Consider the following 18,669-nt stretch of genomic DNA (forward strand, 5'->3'; position numbering starts at 1 on the left):
TGCTGATACTAAAAATAAATATATTCTAGAATAAGAATCATGCCTAGCAGAGTAAAACGAAAAATCTTTTTCCGTCGGATTCAATCTCTACCAAATAGAAATCTTTCATCACCGTCAACAACTGTTTAGCCATCTTCGTTTTGCCTAATGTTTTTGGAGATTAATCTAAAGGATCCAACCAGCAGTTGAAATCACCACCAACCAACACATTGTCATAAACCTGATTTAAATTCAGAAAAGCTTCTGCCATAAAACAAGTATCTACATAAGGAGCATAAACATTCATCAAAGTCCAAGCCTCCGAAAAAAAAATCTTACAATTAACAATCAACAATCTACCAACAGCTGCAAAAACTGAATCCAGTGCATAACTTTAATGAATTAAAATGGCAATACCTCTTACTTTAGAATTAAATGATGATGCTATAACCTGCCCAACCCAATCTCTCTTCAAGTGTTCTTTTTCAGTTAAATGCATCTCCTGTAAAAATTGAATATCTTCAACTTTTCAATATGTTAACACCCTTTTTCTTTTAATTGGGTTATTAAGCCTATTAACATTAGAAGTAGCAAAATTCAAATTAGCCATAATAAATTATATGCCCGACTAAGTCGAGGCACCCCAGATAACTCATGAACATTAAAAAAACTCCTTAAAAAAAGCAAAGAAAGAAAACCCCATAATAAAAAAAAAACCTAAAGAATAAAAACTACAACAATAAGTGTAGTATCCCCCCAATTACACTGGGGATGACCAATGTAACAAGTGACCAACAATTTTGGAAGAGTTGGCAGCTGAATCACTCCCCTCCCAAACAAAACAAACAGTAAAAGAATACTTTCAAATCAAGTATGGTAAGCTGCTTCTAATACACGATTAACTTGATGATGATCATCATCAATATCAATCAATTGCTGCATCTCCATCTCTCTTTTCTCATTCCTCCCTCCAGAAACCACCACAGGTTGTTGAAGAAACTGATCTTGACCCTGCTTGTTAACACGTAAAGAATTAGCAAAAATAAGGGCCTCATGGTCATTATCAAAAAATTGAGACTGATAATTTCCATAAAAAACCTTCAATACCGCAGGATAACAGAAAGCAAACTTATACCCTTATATCCGACAGAATCACTAGGCTGGTAGAGGTCAGGTCACCCACAGCCTGGGCCTATTCGAGCGATGCATAGATGCGTGAAACATCTTGAGCAACAGTATGAAAGGTTAGCACCGGCGTGGAGTGGAACTCAACGCTGGAGGCTCATTCTATATGGTAAGCAAAAGTTTCTTCTGTACTTCTCGACTGCCGTTTTTTTCCCATCTTTGCTTTAATCTTCCTCATAGCTGTAGAGATCTTCACCAATACTTTGTACTTTTAGAAATGTTTTTAAAAGTTGTAAATCGGGTTTTAAGTAGTTCTACCAGGGGGAGATGCTTTCCACATCTTCTTCCTACGCCATCATGCCATGCTCCCCGATAAAGAGTATCCTGATATATACATCTTTGCTGCCCAGGTGTTCCAGGGTTTTGTACAGAGCCAGTGAGATACAGACTTGTTGCTACGATAGGCAAATTAGAATGGATCCATGTCAAGCTCAGACAGGAGCTTATGTGCATCAGTACCAGCCTTTCAAAACACCATCACTATTGATGTGAGTGCCACTGGTCAATAGTTATTTTGGCAGGTTATCACACTCTTCTTGAATGCAGGTATGATTGACATCTGTTTAAAACAGGTGGGTACCATGCTCTACCAGAGTGGGATGTTGAAGATACCTGTGAATATATTGACAAATTGATCAGCACAGGATTTTAATACTAGGCTAGTACTCCGTCCAGACCTGATGTTTTCCTTGGATTCACTGACCTGCATGTGATCTTCAGATGCTGATAGGAGAGGATCATCAGGTGGTTCTTCCTTGTTCTTGCAGTCACATTTGGCATAAAAGCCATTGAGTTCATCTGGGAGTGAAGATTTGCCATCTTACTGCACCAGATTTGATTTTTGTAGCAGATTATGCCACCTTGGTCCTGCCACAGTTAACGGTTATCCTTCATTGCTTCCATTTTTGTCCAAGATGGCATCTCTCCTTCTTAAATGCCTGTGATCTGGCTCTCAGAAGATTCTGGATTTAATTGTTCATCCAGAGCTTCTCATTGGGAAAAACTTGAATGATTTGGTGGGGACACACTCATGCTGCACTTTAGGGAATACAATACAGGAAAACAGCATAAACAAACAGTACAATTTTTCTAAAATGATTGGTATATCCATAAAAACAGATCCTTACTACTGGCAAGGCAAATTGATTTTTTTTTTAAAGCAACACGTTACTTGTAATTATAAGCCTTGGAGAAAGTACAGAGATGGGTGTACCAGGGATGACAAATTTCAATTAAAAGTCAGAATTGTTTTTCTTGTTTAAGGTTTGAACTGAAGGAAATTTTCAAGGTGAAGTGGTATTTTGACAAAGTAAAATTATTCCTTCTGGAGAATGGATCAATAGCTAGAGGTAATTTATTCTTGTTCTGAGCTTGGTAAATTACTTTTATCGAAATATCAGAAACCAAATATCCAATCATCCCATTTATCCTTCTCTAAAGGCAGAATTTTCACTACATTATCCTATCAAGTATTCCTGGCACAACTTCAGCTTGCATCAGATATAGAGGGTTATCTTACATAAGCAAAAAAAGTTGAATCTGTATTGTTTGAGTTCAGAAGAATCAGTGGTCATCATATTAAACGTACAAAATACTAAACAGAAACAAAGTAGATGTTTCTAATGAGGAAAGCCTCAAACTAGGGTGAGGGGCTCGGGTGGGTGGGATATAATTACAAGAGAATAGTCATTTAAAATCGAGGTCAGAGTCATAAAACACAAAAAATACCCTTCAACCTATCTTGTCCATATCAACCATCAAGTAATATGTTCAAATTTCATTTACCAGCATTTCAGAATCAGAATTTATTGTCATGAGCACGTCACAAAATTCATTGTTTTGTAGCAGCATCACAATGGAAATGTTCATATAAACCACTTTACAAAATAAATAAAGAGTGCAAGAAAAAGTCTGTGGTTCATTGATCATTCAGGAATCTGATGGCAGAGGGAAAGAAGCTGTCCTTGTCCTTGTCTTCAGGCTCCTGTAACTTTTTCCCTGATAGTAGTTGAGTGAAGAGGTCATGGCCTGGGTGGTGAGGGTCCTTAAGGACAGATTCTGCTTTCTTAAGACACCTCTTCTTGTAGATGTTCTCAATGGAATGAAGACTGCTGCCCATGATGTCACAGGCCGAGTTAACAACTCTCTGGAACCAGACAGAATGCTCTCCACCTTTAAAATTTGAGAGTCTTCAGTTACATATTGAATCTAGTCTATTCCCATTGGAGATTTAAGGGCTTGTCTACATACTTCAGGCATGAAATTACAGAGATGTGATACACAGAAAGTACAGATGTAGTGCAACAGGAATGACAAATTTCAATTAAAAATCAGAAGTGTTTTTCTTGCTTAAAGTTTGAACTCATGGAAATTTTCAAGGTGAAGTAGTATTTTGACAAAGTAAAATTATTCCTTCGAGATGACAGATCAATAGACAGAGGTGCTGAATCTGGTATACCAGCAAATGCTTACACTATCTACTTTAAAAACAACCTGTATTAACTTTTAATTGATTATTGCCTATTTCAGTTCAAGGATGAGAATCTCTCTTAAACAATGACAACATGACTTCATCCTACCTGACCATCTACATAGGCACCTCAAGGTTGCGTGTCTAGTTCTCTGCTCTATTCCTTCCACGTTCATGACTATGTAGCCAAAGTTTAGCTCCAACACAAACTATACATGATCTATACTGTAGTTGACTGAATAAAAGGTAATCCAAGTCAGAATATAGGATGGAGATGAAGAATCTGGTTGTGAGAACAATGCTGCATTCAATATCAGCAAGATTAAGGATCTTACTGTAGACAGTAGAAAGGGGAGGCGAAAGGGACCATGTACCTGTCTGCATTGCTGGGACAGCAGTGAGGAGGGCTGGTGCCTTCAAATTCCCTCAAGAAGGCATATTAACACCCGTACTTTAAGTCTGCAGAGATTTGGCATGTCCAACAGGTATCAATGATTTCTACAGGTATACTGTGAATGTTAACTGATTAGTTGTCTCCCAGACTGGTTTGAAAACTTGAGGGCCCAAGAATGTAAAATGCTGCAGAAAGTGGCAAGGCTGGACAAATCCCTCGCAGATACAACCTCCCAACCACAGAAGAGACCCTGGCTCAAGGAGACAACTCGCATCATGCAGGTTACAATCTCTTCTCACTGCTACCTTCAGGGAGAAGGTACAGAAATCCGAAGTACAGCACCTATAGGTTCAAGAGCATTTCCCCAGGCTCTTGAACTTCCCTAACCATCAATTACCGTAGTCCAGTGCCATAAAAATGTCTGTCTGCCCTATTCAACAACATTTTTTTTGTTTTCTCCAATTTCAACTGTGAACATATTTTATACTCATTTTCCTTCTTTCTTGTTCCATGGCTTACTGGGGGAACTTATTTTGCACTGTTTGTCGATGTATCTGTGTGGCTACATCAGGAAAAAATGTGGTGCATCACGCATTATAGTTATACATAGGACAATAAACTCTGTTACTCTTCGAAGATTGCACTTGGAAAGTCTCACGTTGGCCTCCGCTTTCCGTGAGGCAACAATTTCACTGGAGGTGAATAAATTTCCACGCCCATGCCTCTGCACTCAAAATGAGCACATTTTGGCTCAACATTCGGTTTCCACTCAGAATACATCTCGCTTCTGATCAGAATTCACCGTGTTTAAACCTAACGCCTGGACAGCGTTCACATGCGTCAAACCTGCCAAACAAGAGTGTTTATTCTTCTGACAGCATTTCGCACAAACTCCATGCTCTTCCTTCAAAGAAGGAGGAAACTTAGTAACGTATTTTCGTTTACCTGTAATTGTAACCGGAAAACTTCTTGCTTTCCTTCAGCATCGTTCGGTAGAGAGCCAACACCTGACTGCTGCTGCTGGACGCCGCCATCTTGTTCACTCCGACCCCGGCGCTGACAGGACCCAACCGTCGCCACCGGTGACCAATTAAATCAAGATCGGCGCCTCCAGCTGCTTCCAGGCCTCGATCCTTCGCGCCGCTCTATTAATTCGACAGACGGGTAAGGCTCCCCTCCCCTCCTATGGCAATCTCTTGTCGACAGTTTCGTGCGGGGAGGTGAGGGAGCAGTCGGCCTCGGCCGGTTGCGCTGACAGCGCGGCGGAGGAAGCCTGTCCGACGTGGGCTCCTCATGGAGTGAGCATAAGAAGTCTGCAAAATACGGGGGTCGGGTGCGTGACACAAACTCAGCAGGTCATGCAGCATCAAAAGGAAGTGGAGGGTAACCAAGGTTTCGGGCCTGGCCAAAATGCTGGGGTGGCAGCTGCGCGACCTGCTGACTTTCTCCAGAGCATTGTCGGAGGGAGGGGGTTGCAGACCATTTGCACTTCATTGTCAAGTTCACGTTACTGGAGAACACACATTCGACTTGAGCGTTTCAGCTATTGAATGCAATTGATTTGAACGTTAAAGAACCTGGAGAACATACCTTTCCGTACTTTAACCCACCAGACAAAGCCATGGTCCAATTGGTCCACAGCCACGGTTTTCTCCCCTGGTCCAATCCCTCATCTGCGACACCTCTCATGCCCTCCATCAGATTCCCTGAACCTGACCGTCTCATCTTCATGATGGATGTCCAATCCCTTTATACGTCCATCCCCCCCCCCACACAGAAGGTTTTCCTGGACCACTCACCCTCTGCCACCACCCTCCTCGCCTTGCAGAACCTGTTCTTACTCTAAACAACTTCTCTTAACTCATCTCACTTCCTCCAAATTAAAGGAGTCCTCTGGGTATCTGCACAGGTTTTGTGGGACAATCCATGCTACAAGCCTGAAACATTAGTTATATATTTCTACCTTTGCTACCTTTGAACTTCTTCAGCATTTTGTGTTTTTACAGACAAAACCATAGATTTGTTATTGAGGCTTCTCTTCGATGTATCAACTTCTCCATATGGTAGTTTTTGAGAAATATAGTTTTGTTTCTCCTTCCATCTCAGGATTCCCAAAATGTAAATTATTTTTTAAAAATATTTTATTTTCGTTTTTTTCCATAACTGTAGATCAAAATTTTCCATTTTCAAAGAAGGTAGATTTGTATGTGTGTGCGCACATAGATAAATTTTTCTGACAAAACAAAACACCACAACCCCTTCACATTATAAATCTGTACACTGTCAGGGCTTACAGTCGGGTTTAAAAAAGGAAAGTCTCCATTGGGGAGGACACATTTTTATAATAGCACCTTTAATTTATATTTGGGCCCCTATATAATCCAAATATGGTTGCCATATTTTTTATAAATATGTCATATTTGTTCTTTAGATTGTATGTGATTTTTCTCCATGGATAACTGTTCATCTCTGTCTTCATTCATGCTATCTGTAGAGGGGAGTCAGATTTCTAAATAGTCAATGCATTTCTTAGCCACAGCTAAAGCTATTTAACAAATGAAATTTGGAATTTGGTTATTTTATTACTTATTTCCATAAAGTTACTCAAAAGCAAAAAAGCCACCCCTATTATCTTTGTTAGTATTTCAGTAATATCCTGCCAGGATGTACAAATATTCCTATTTCTATTCCACATCTAAAACACATCTCCGATATTTCTGATTTTGATTTATGTGATTTCTGTGGTGTGAGGTGTAATATATCATTGACGCCATGCTATCCAAATGCCAATCGCCAGCATTTTTCCATTATTACAACTCCTAAATCCGACTCCCATCTTTCTTTCTCTTGAAACCCTGGTTTTGCACTTTCATTTTGAGAGTAAAGTACATCTTAGATATAAATTTAGGTGTGTTTCCCAGCCATTCTAATTTCAGGTGGGGCCAAATTTGATTCCCATCTTTCTCTTAAGAATGACCTTAACTGGAGAAAGCAAAAGAATGTCCCATTAGCTTCGCCAGACTTATTTCTTAATTGTTCAAGAGACACAAGAGATCCTTCCATATAACAATCACCAACATATCTTATCCCTTTGTCATACCATGAATTAAATATTTTGTTACTCAGATTCATAGGCAGTTGTACATTTTTACATAATGGTGTCCTCAGTGATATACCTGCTTTTTTCATGATACATTCATTTATTTCTTGCCATATTCTAATCATGTATATTAATTAGGATTATCTGTTTTTTTTCTTATTGACGTAACATTCCACTTATAAATAAAGTCTTTTTTATTGTCTTCTCATTTATTGAATTCAGTCCCATTCAAATCCACAAAAAGGGGGCTGTTTAGTTAAAAGAAGGATGATCGAAATCTTGCCTGTGCTGCTAAGTAATACTTCTTAAAATCCGGAAGTCTAAATCCTCCCAATTTATAATCCCATGTTAACTTTTCCAGTGCAATTCTTGGTACTTTGTTATTCTATAGGAATTGTCTTATACAATTATGTAATAATTAAAAGAAATTTTTAGTTAGTACAATAGGCAATGATTGAAAGAGATACTGTAATCTTGGCATTACCTTCATTTTTATACAGTTTATACTTCCTACTAATGTAATTGGCAGATCTTTCTATTTCTGTAGATCTTTTTTCTACTTTTTTTCTAGTAGAGAGGTATAATTAAGCATATAACATAACATAATAACATAACAATTTACAGCACGGAAACAGGCCATTAGGCCCTTCTAGTCCGCACCGAACCAAACACCCCTCTCTAGTCCCACCTCACTGCACAATGCCCATAACCCTCCATCTTCTTCTCATCCATATACCTGTCCAACCTTTTCTTAAATAATACAATTGACTCCGCCGCCACTATTTCTCCCGGAAGCTCATTCCACACGTCTACCACTCTCTGAGTAAAGAAGTTCCCCCTCATGTTACCTCTAAACCTTTGCCCCTTAATTCTTAACTCATGTCCTCTTGTTTTAATCTTTCCTCCTCTTAACGGAAATTGTCTATCCACATCCACTCTGTCTATCCCTTTCATAATCTTAAATACTTCTATCAAATCCCCTCTCAACCTTCTACGCTCCAAAGAATAAAGACCTAATCTGTCCAATCTCTCCCTATACTCTAGATGCTTAAACCCAGGCAACATTCTGGTAAACCTTCTCTGCACTCTCTCCACTCTGTTTATATCCTTCCTATAATTAGGCGACCAGAACTGCACACAGAACTCCAAATTAGGCCGCACCAACGTCTTATACAATCTCAACATCACCTCCCAACTCCTATATTCCATGCAATGATTGATAAAGGCCAGCATACTAAAAGCCTTCTTCACAACCCTATTCACGTGAGTTTCTACCTTCAGGGAACGATGTACCGTTACTCCTAAATCTTTCTGCTCTTCTGTATTCATCAATGCTCTCCCATTTACCACCTATGTCCTGTTCTGATTCTTCTTACCAAAATGAAGCACCTCACACTTATCAGCATTAAATTCCATCTGCCATTTTTCAGCCCACTTTTCTAAGCAGCCCAAATCCCTCTGCAATCCTTGAAAAACTTCTTCATTATCCACTATTCCACCTATCTTAGTATAAATTCTGTAAATTATTATCTATCATTATTCCTAAGTATTTAATTCTATCTTTCTTCCATTAAATCTATTACCTTAGTATCTTTCATAATCAAAGTTCTTCAATAACATTATCTCACTTTTATCCATATTTATTTTATATCCTGATATTCTTCCATATTTTTCTAATATTGTTTGTAATCTTTTCCATGATTCTGCAGGGTCAGACATATAGAATAGCACATCATCAGCAAATAAACTAATTTTATGTTCTTGTCCAACTTTGAAGCCCTTAATATCCGGATATCTTCTTATAATCTCTGCCAGAGGTTCAATAGCTAGGATGAATAATGCTGGTGATAGAAGACACCCCTGTCTGCTCGATCAAGTCAAGGGAAAAATAGATGACTTGGTTATTAGTTATAATTTTAGCTTGTGGCTTATAGATAGTTTTATAAATTTATAAATTTTCTACCCACAACAAATTTTCTAACTTTTTAAATAAGAAAGACCATTCTAATCGATTGAATGCCTTTCTTTTTTGCATCTAAAGAAATAGTTATGTTTGAATTCAACCTTGATTTTGCCATTTGTATTATATTGAATAACCTACTTAGACTATTTGAAGAACACCTTTCTTTAACAAACCTTACATGATCTAGATGGGTTAATTTTGCTAAATACTCACCCAGTCTGCTGGCTAGTGCCTTCACTAGAATTTTATAGACTGCATTCAGAAGTGATATTGGTCTGTATGATAAGGTTTTTAATGGATCTCTACCTTTCTTCTGTAGCACTAATTATAGTAGTTGAAAAAGTTTCGGAGAGGTTTTGGGTCTCCACCTCCCGATCTAACATTTCCATCAAAAAAGGCAAAAGTAGATATTTAAATTGTCTAGAAGTCAGGAGGGAACCCATCTTCCCCTGGGGACTTATTAGCTTGCAAAGTACCCAGAGCTTTCTATATTTCTTCCTTGTAAAAGGAGCATCTAAATGTTAAAATTACTTTCATCACGTTTTCATCTGATTTATATAGCTTCATATAGTATTTATTAAATGTATTCTTTCTTTTTGATTAGATGTTGTAGTATCAGTTTCTGTTTCTATTGCATTTGTCATTCTGGATGTTTCCTCTACTTTAACCTGCCAAGATAACTCCTTGTTCATAATGCCTTTGTTTAGTTTTTAAATATCATTTTTCCATTTATCATGTTTGCAGTGTTTTATATTTTATCTTTTTGGTCTCTAATATTTAATATTTTTGTTTGTTCCTGATATCTGATATTCTTTTTCCCAATTTTGTTATATCCTTCTCTAGACCTTTCAAGTGTCTTGCATATTCTCTCTCAAGATTTTTAGTGTAAGAAACAATTTGTCCCCTCAAATAATTAAGCGTATTCCATATTAGAAAACAGTTGTCAGTGGAAGGAAAATTATTTTCACAAAATATTTCTATCTCTCTCTTAATAAATTCACAAAAATCCTTCCTTTTTAATAATGTAGCATTAAGGCACCATTTGTACATACTTTCTTGTTTTTCCATTATCGTGATAGTTAATGTTAATGGCGAGTGGTCTAATAAAAGTCTTGTCAAGTACTCCATTTTTACCACTCTACTTTGTAACTGGGCAGACATTAAATCCTTGTAGGTGAATCATGTACCCTTGAGTCCATATACCAATTAGATTTAAATGCTTCCTAAATGATAGCGTCATTTTTGCAGCTTTCACCTTTGTTTTTGTTCTCGCTGATTTGTCCAATATTGGATCGAAACAAAAATTGAAATCTCATCCAATCAATATATTTTGCTTTCCCCCTGCAGTTTTTAAAAAGATATCCTTCATAAAGATTTTAAAGTCATAATTTCGGGCATAGATATTCATAAACATACTTGATTACCTAAATTTTAAAGTGTCCCATTACAAATCTCCCAGCTTAATCAGTTAATGTCTCTTCTATTATTATTATTGGTGTTGTGGCGTGGCTGCAGGCCGTTGCAGTATATTTCTATTAATTAAAATTGGTACACCTCTTGGTCTACATTGTTTTCAGGAAGCTTGGAGAGAAATGAGAAAATCCTTTTGCAAGGATGGAATGCCAAAAGGTTTTATTGAAGGGAGCATTCATTAATAGTATCAGAAGAAAGGACAGAACAGTGCTGGAACAGAGAGAATGTTAATGACATCAGCTAACATGAGTGTCTGTGATTGGAGCTGGGTGGTCAGACACAATGAGAAAAGTGTTAAGAGGAGAGGTAGTCTTGGGATTCTGAAGCATTTGGAAAGTCAGAAGAGAAACTAAAGAGAACTTTAAGGAGGAGCAAGACTGAAGAGAAAATTAGGTTTAATCAGCTGTGCAACAGAGGGGATGTATAAAGCATTGATCTAGGTAGGGGAGGGAGAAAAAGATTTCAAGGGGATAGGAGGAATTAAAATTTGGTAGCACACATGGTTGCAACGGCCTCTCCAACTCCAAAGATGCAATCGTTCATTCTGTTCACCTTGTCCCTGATTATTTACTTGGTTACAGGATACTGTTCATCAGTCTCCCTACCTGCAGGAAGTAGTTATTTCCCAGCCTGGCAGCTCTGATATTGAAGATGGAAGTACAGGAGCATCAAAATCAGGTCTACCAGGCTGGGAAATAACTTCTTACCACTGGCTGTGAGATTGATGGAGAGTATGCTGTAACTGACTAAATCACCCCAAAATATTTATATATTTATTTTAAAATTGTATATTTACATTTGTGATTATTATGTACTGTGTGTATATGTGTGTGCACTATGGTCAGGAGAAATGCTGTTTCATCAGGTTGCATAAATGTTCAGTCAGATGATAATAAATGTAAGCATTTTCACTGAAAGGGTGGAATCTGGAACATACTGCTTGAGAGGGCAGTGCAGGCAGATAGAATTAGATTTAAGATTTATTGACAGAGGCAGGATTATCACATTGGTAGTGCAAAAAAAAACTCCTCAACGTTCACATGTAAACAAATAAAGAAATGTAAACAAATTGTGCAATACAGAAAGAAAAAAATCAATAAAGTGCAAAAGCAAGAGTCCTTAAATGTGTTCCTGATTGAGGAGACTTATGGTGGAGGGGTAGCAGCTGTTCCTGAATCTGGTGGTACGAGTCTTGTGGCACCTATATCTCTTTCCTGATAGCAGCAGTGAGATCAGAGCATGTGTTGGTGGTGTGGATCATTGATGATTGCTGTTGCTCTCCGACAGCAGTGTTCCCTGTAGATGTTCTTGATGGAGGGGAGGCTTTTGCCTGTGATATCCTGGACTATGCCCACTACCTTTTGCAGGGGTTTACACTCAAAAGTATTGGTATCCCCATGCCAGTCAGCACAGTTTCCAGCACACATCTATTGAAATTTGCCAGGACTTCTGATATCATAACAAACCTCCGCAAACTCCTGAGGAAGTAGAGGCGTGAATATACTTTTCTCACAATGCCATTAGCGTGATGGGTCCAGGAAAGATCCTCCGAGATGGTGACTCCCAAGAACTTAAATTTGATAACCCTCTCAACCTCTGATGCCCAATGAGTTCCCAATGTCCCGACTGTGGACCCTTGCCTTGGCTGGCCACCCACCGGAACTCCTGATGCCCTGAGAGCAGATCCTTGCCCCGGCTGCCTGACCATCCAAGCTCCCACCACCTCAGCCACAGATTTTTTTGTAGTCCCCGTCCCCTGCCCATCTGAGGTCCCCACACCCCACTCACACACTCTCTCCGAGGCACCGATCTTCATCTGAGCTCACAGCACTTGAATGGCACAGGTACTTACAGCAGTCAAAAGTATGAGCTCTGCAAAAGTCAACTCCCCCCTCCCATTTTGACCCAAACAATTGGTCCAAAAAAATTTGATGATTACATGAGTATATACAGTAGAAATTTTTTAACAGTTTATTGACCTTTGGAGATTATTTTGTGGAATTTTGCACTTTTGATGGCACGCTCCTCCTGGTAGCTGAGAGGCAAAATGTACAGTAATGTTAAGTAAACACATCTAAAAATGACGTTTTTAGGTTTTATCCCTGATCTGTCCTGAATTAGTGGATCTGGGGCACAAAAGCGATTGTCCTGCAACTGGCTTCAGCTGTCATTGGATAGAGAAGGCAAAATAGGCAGGATTCCCTCTTTTTGTTTTCCTCTGTCCTTTAATAGGAAAATATCTGTTTGTCAAAATAATACATACGGAAAGAAAAATAATTTTAAAAATCTCTCTGATAACAAATATACTGCTCACCCAATGTAATTATTCAATTATATTGTACATTATTGGTTGTTAATGCTCTTGTAAAATTCATTGTTAGCTCAATGCAATGACAGCACCAGCCACAGAGTTTGAATCCACCACTGTCTGAAAAGAGTTTGTATGTTCTTCCTTTGATTCCATGGGTTTGTTAGTGCTCTAATTTCCACCCATGTTCCAAAGGCATATGGAATTAGTAAGTTAATTGGAGATAAACAAGAAAATCTGCAGATGCTGGGTTTGAGTGCACTACATAAAAGTGCTGGAGAAACTCAGCAGGTCTTACAGCATCCATAAGAAGTAAAAGGTGATCAACCTTTTTGGATCTGAGCTCTTCGTTGGGAATGTGGATAAATAGGTGCCTGAATAAAAAGGTGAGGGGAGTGATAAGGATAGACATCTTGGTTGGCATGGATGAATTGGTCTGAAGGACCTGTTTGTGTGCTGCATAACTCAATGAATCCATGACTCTAATTTTGCCTGCGCCTCAGCTTATCTGTTGCTAATATCTTTATCTTGTCCTTGTTAACTGGGGACTTAACAATGTTGTTGTATTTCTGAATTTGTTCAAATCTCTATAAACTTGAAGTCATTCAAAATTCTGCTGCGTCACTTTCATTAACCCAGTTCGTGCAATTTTTCCATCTTTTTTTCCTGATTGCTGATGTGCATTAATTGTTGGATAAGCAATGTTTTTAAAATAAATTTTAGCTTTCTTCCAGGACATCCTTTATCTTTGTGATCTATTTCTATTTCTAAGGTTCTGAGATCTCTGTGCTCTTCCGATCCTAGATTCAGTCATCCCAGATTTACATTTACTTTCAGCTGGCAGGTGTCCCGATCCTGAAACTTCTTTTCTAAACTACACCATGCTTCTCTTGGCTTTCTGAAGACCAAGCTTTAGATTATCTCTCCAAATATTTCCTTATTTGAGAAGGCTCGTGAAATTTCTTGGGATATTACATGTGCTGCAGAGTACAAATGTACTTTTGTATTGTGTCACCTTTCATTGATAGCATAAATATTTCAGGCTCAACTCTGTGTCAGCAGTTATTCATTAAGTTACTTGTGTTTATTTTTGATGTGCATGTTCAGTCAGGAATTATTTCTGTTATAGAAGTCTTTTTTTACTACAACATCCCTGATTACATATTTGCCTCCAATGGTCCATATAGGTGATCAGCAATGAAACTATGACATACAATTTAGTTCTTACAATGAATTATAGCTCCTTAAATTACCTCACCAAAGATCAGCTCATTCAAGAAACCAAAGATTTCAATTAAGTTATTTCACTGGAAAAAAATAATGGATGAAGCAATAGCCATTAATTTACAGCAAGAGTGATCATAATTTCTTGCAACATGCTGTGATAGATGTCATTGAAAACATCAAACATGTTAACTATTATTTTTATGGTATTCAAAAATGTTTTATTGCAGAGTGGCACATTCCTCTCAGAAACTACTTATCCATGAGTGATTTCATCAAGCTTGGTTTGAGGATTAATTTGACAGAGTAATCTAACTGATAACCTGATAAATGTAGTAATTATATTGTTGTGTCAATCTTTTATCATGGATGTGATTCTGCATCAAAACAGTGTGTCCTGGTGTTCAGCAGCTGGTAGAACAGCAGTGTGCAGGAAGAGTTTAAGGACAGTTATTCCTGTGAATTTCACAGCGTGGTTAGTGTAGAGGTTAGCTCAATGCTGTTACAGCATCAAGAACTCGGGTTCAAATCCAGCGCTACCTATAAATGTTATGTACATTCTCAATGTGTCTGCAGGTTTTCTCTGGGTGCTCCAGTTTCCTCCCACGGATCAAAGATGTACTGGATTATTAGGTTAATCAGTCACATGGGTGTATTTGGGTTGCGCAGGGTTGTGGGCCTGTAACTATGCTGTATCTCTAAATTTAACAAAATTATATAATGAAAGTAGATATTATGCATTATTTTCAAACTTACAACTAGATTTTAGATTAAAGTGTCAGTTATAAAGCATAAGACAAATTGATCATCTTGATGGAATGCAGGCACCATTCTTCTCCATGATTTGTAAGCACTAATGATACTTCTGGAGGCTCTCACTGCCTAACCCTATTTGTAATGTTATCATTGCACATGTGGTCTTTAATACTTACCCAAGCATGGAATGTTTATTAAAACATATTTGTCGCAAAAAAACTTGTAAGGGGTGTACCTGGAGTGGAAGCAATGAAAGCAGCACAATTTCTTTTCCTCATTGTTTTGCCTTTTCCTCCTTTATTCTGCCCAGTAATAATGTCAGGGCCTTGGGGAACTTGGTGAAAAGCAAAGCAAGTATTTGCTGTTAATAGATGATTGCTGTGCAAGTGGAATTGTGCTTTGAAGTTTGTTATCTATTTAATTTAACAGAAAACTGTGGTGTTGATATTGATTTCCTTTATTGTATTCATTAAGGAGTGAAATTATTTGTCTACCAGTTAGTAATGCATCAGGATATGCATCAGGATACCTTCGTGGTCTTTGGTCTGGAGACATGAATCAACTTCAGATGGCAATAAGATTGTGCACTTCCCTAAGAGTCTTTTCACTTGATGATGGCAACATTTGTCATCATTTTGTCATTGATCAGCTGATAACGCAACATCATTTGTCATGTTAACCGCAGTTTGTTTCAGACAGATAAAATGGCTAATTGTAAACCCAAGTACGCCTAAAAGCTGCCTTTGAGATTCCGAGCCAAAGTCGGTCACCTGTTCACCTCCCATTTATAGAATCACAATTGTAGAAGTCTTAGTGAAGGGAGAGATGTAGAAGGATGTTGCTGGGACTTGAAGAGCTGAGTTAAAGGGACTTTATTTCCTGGATCGTCAGAAGATGAGGGAAGGTCTGATAGAGGTATTCAAATTTGAAGGGTATAAAAAGGATAAATACAAACAAGCATTTTCCACTGAAGTTAGGTGAGCCAAGAACATGAAGGAATGGGTTAAGAGTGAAAGAGGAAATGTGTCAGGAAGTTCACTCAGAGGATGGTGAAAGTGTGGAATGAGTTGCCAGCAGAGGTGGTGAATGCAGGTTTCATTTTGACATTTAAGAGAAGACTGGGTAGGTACATGGATAGGAGGGGTACAGGGGGCTGTGGTCCGGGTGGAGGTCAATGTGACATGGCAGAATAAATAGTTTGGCATGGACTTGATGGACTGAAAAGCCTGTTTCTGTGCTGCATTGTTGTATGGCCCCATAAAATGAGGCCCCAAACAGCCCTTTCAAGTGAAGCAACACTTAGCTTGTGTATCAGCTGGAGTGACCTTCTGTATCTGGTGCTCCCTTTGTGGACTTCTCTACAACAGAGAAACTGGGCACAGACTGAGATTGCTTTGCTGAATACCTTCATCAGTTTGCATCAGTGACAGGTATCTGCCGGTGGCCAACCATTTCAATTCTGCATCCCACTCCCATACTCACATGTACTCTTATCCCAGCAAAAACACCCATAAATTGGAGGAACAACACTTGATTTTCTGTCTGGGTACTCTTCATCCGGATAGCGTTAACATCAGCTTCTCTAGTTTCTGCTAACCCACTCTCCATTCTCCCTCCCTTTCCCCATGTCTTCTTTCCCATTGCTCTCTAACCCCTTCCCTCTCTATTCATAAAGCCATACCTCCTCTCCCTACTTGTTGCTGGGCCTTACCTCCCTTATCCACCCATTACCTCCTGTCTTTTGGACTGTGCCTCTCCCCCTACCCATCCCCCTAGATCATTTTGTGTGGCCACCTGCTGATATTTTTCTATAACTTGATGAGGGCTCATGCCCAAAACATTGGTTATGTACCTTAATTTTTGCTTTATAAAATATACTGCTTGACTTGCTGAATTTCTCCAGTGTTGTGTTTTTACTTCAACCATAATGTCTGCAGACTTTCCTGTTTTACTTCTGTGGCTCCATAGTTTTAAGCTGCAGTCCTACTTTCTTGAATCTAGTTTGCAAAAGTGTGTCATCGTATACCATATATTTTGGTGTATAAGTTGAGACATGAAACCCAAAAAAGTCTCCAAAAAAAAAAACTGGGGTCAACGTTTGCCAGATATAATTTTGAGACCTTAAATTCAGCTCAAAATGTAATCCATGCCGATTTGGCGTACAAGTTGACCCATGAAAAAACTATTTCAGAGTATAAGTCAATCCATGAAAAGCAGATTCGGTGTATAAGTTGACCCTTGAAAAACCAAAAGAAAAACCCTACTGCGACAGATTTTTATTGAGATTTTTTATTGTAAACAAGACAATTTGAACCCTTCAAAACGACTATTGTCGTCTGAAATCAACACATTTATAACCATTCAAAATCACTCTCACTCTCATTGTCTGAGGCAAAGATAGCAACAAGTACATCCATACTCTCACTGTTTAAACAGTCATTATATGGGTTCCAGACTGTATCTGATGAGGCGGTTTCAGCTTTGTCGTAAGTGTCCCATAACAAATCATCTTCCATGCCATCAATTGCACAAGAGATACTGCATTTTAAAAACTATTTTATCACAGTCTCTACTTTAACTTTATCCCATGCCTTGAGTACGAAGTTATATAGGGTATCAAGTGATGCAGCATGCATTGCCCCACCTTCTGTAAACTACTTTTCTGCACTCGGCATCCATGTATTCCATTCCTCGTGCATGTGGTCTTTGATTGGTTTGTTCAAGTAGTCATCGAGAGGTTGCATTTGAGCTGCCAAACCACCGAGGATAACCACCACATAAGTATTATGTAGTGCTAATCTACTTTTAGTATTCTCAATTAAGTGGCTATGAAACATATCCCAGACAAGCAAACTCTATTCTTTGCATTAACCGCCTGGCCACCTGTTCCACACATTATCTATCCATAGTTTTACACCATTTTCATCCATCCATCCTTTTTCATGAATCTGTACAAAAATACCCACAGGGAATTTATTTTGGTTTATTTTTGCGTTTGAAGATTATCATGTGTTTTAACCGTCCTCTTTGCATGCACAATAACACCACAGTAAACTTGGTCCTTTCGTGGCTTTTACTTCTGATTTGCACAATTTTAACACCTTTCCATTCCACTGTTTTATTGCCTATCATGTTGAAATTCATGTGGGTTTCATCCATGTTTCCGATATTTGCCAATGTAAAATTGTGATTCTGCTGGTTCGAGACCACAAAACCTCACACTGGTTAAGACTTACAACTTTATGATCAACATCTTTTGGTTGTAATTTTTTGTTTTTTTCATAATACCAGATTTTTACTGTTCATGAAATGGTTGGCAAAGCCTACTGTAGCCGCAAAGTGTTTACTGAGTTCTAGGTGCAAATTTGCCCACTGCAGTATAAATGTTCTTATATTATTTTGGGTGATTATGTAGCAAACTTGCCTCAGTTCACATATCCATTCTGCAACATGATTTTCCTAACTCTGGCAAACGAGTGATTCCGTTTCTCAACGAACATTGGCTTTTTGGTATTTTTCTTAAAATCTCTTCTTTCTTCCTCCAATCTCTCATCATCATCTCATCCACATCAAATATTCTCGCAGCAGCCCAGTTGTTAGTTTTCTTGGCCATTTCCATCACTTTCAATTTAAAACTCTCTTCATAATTTCATCGCTCATAATTGCATCGCGAGTTGTGTTGTGTCCGTGGACCCTCCATGATAACAATCACCTCCAGCAAACACCCAGCAGATCAATCTGCGTGATCTTTGGGAGTCCACGTGTACACTGGTCAATGGCCAATCTCAGGCATCACGATCTTTAGGGGTCGACTTAT

At 38.5% G+C, this 18,669-nt stretch overlaps 2 protein-coding genes across 25 annotated transcripts in view; one reads left to right on the plus strand and one right to left on the minus strand.

The window, feature by feature from the left end:
• LOC138751338 (LYR motif-containing protein 4-like) overlaps positions 1-5,581 on the minus strand; it is a 276,723-nt gene extending 271,142 nt beyond the window's left edge. For 10 of the 15 annotated variants that reach the window (XR_011349836.1, XR_011349835.1, XR_011349834.1 and 7 more), the window contains exon 1: positions 4,974-5,581. Coding sequence is in view for 4 of the 15 variants with exons in the window: in XM_069913508.1 (XP_069769609.1) it covers positions 4,974-5,062 (89 nt within the window). In the remaining 11 variants the exon portion in view is untranslated. The remainder of the gene's footprint in view (positions 1-4,973) is intronic. The other 5 variants (XR_011349843.1, XR_011349842.1, XM_069913510.1 and 2 more) reach the window with 5 other exon arrangements.
• The window catches only part of fars2 (phenylalanyl-tRNA synthetase 2, mitochondrial), a 423,747-nt gene continuing 409,915 nt past the window's right edge, over positions 4,838-18,669 (plus strand). For 6 of the 10 annotated variants that reach the window (XR_011349827.1, XR_011349828.1, XR_011349825.1 and 3 more), the window contains exon 1: positions 4,838-5,192. The gene's annotated coding sequence lies outside the window, so the exon portion shown is untranslated. The remainder of the gene's footprint in view (positions 5,193-18,669) is intronic. The other 4 variants (XR_011349831.1, XR_011349830.1, XM_069913504.1 and 1 more) reach the window with 3 other exon arrangements.

This window comes from Narcine bancroftii, chromosome 1 (assembly GCF_036971445.1).
Source record: "Narcine bancroftii isolate sNarBan1 chromosome 1, sNarBan1.hap1, whole genome shotgun sequence".
Classification (NCBI taxonomy): domain Eukaryota; kingdom Metazoa; phylum Chordata; class Chondrichthyes; order Torpediniformes; family Narcinidae; genus Narcine; species Narcine bancroftii.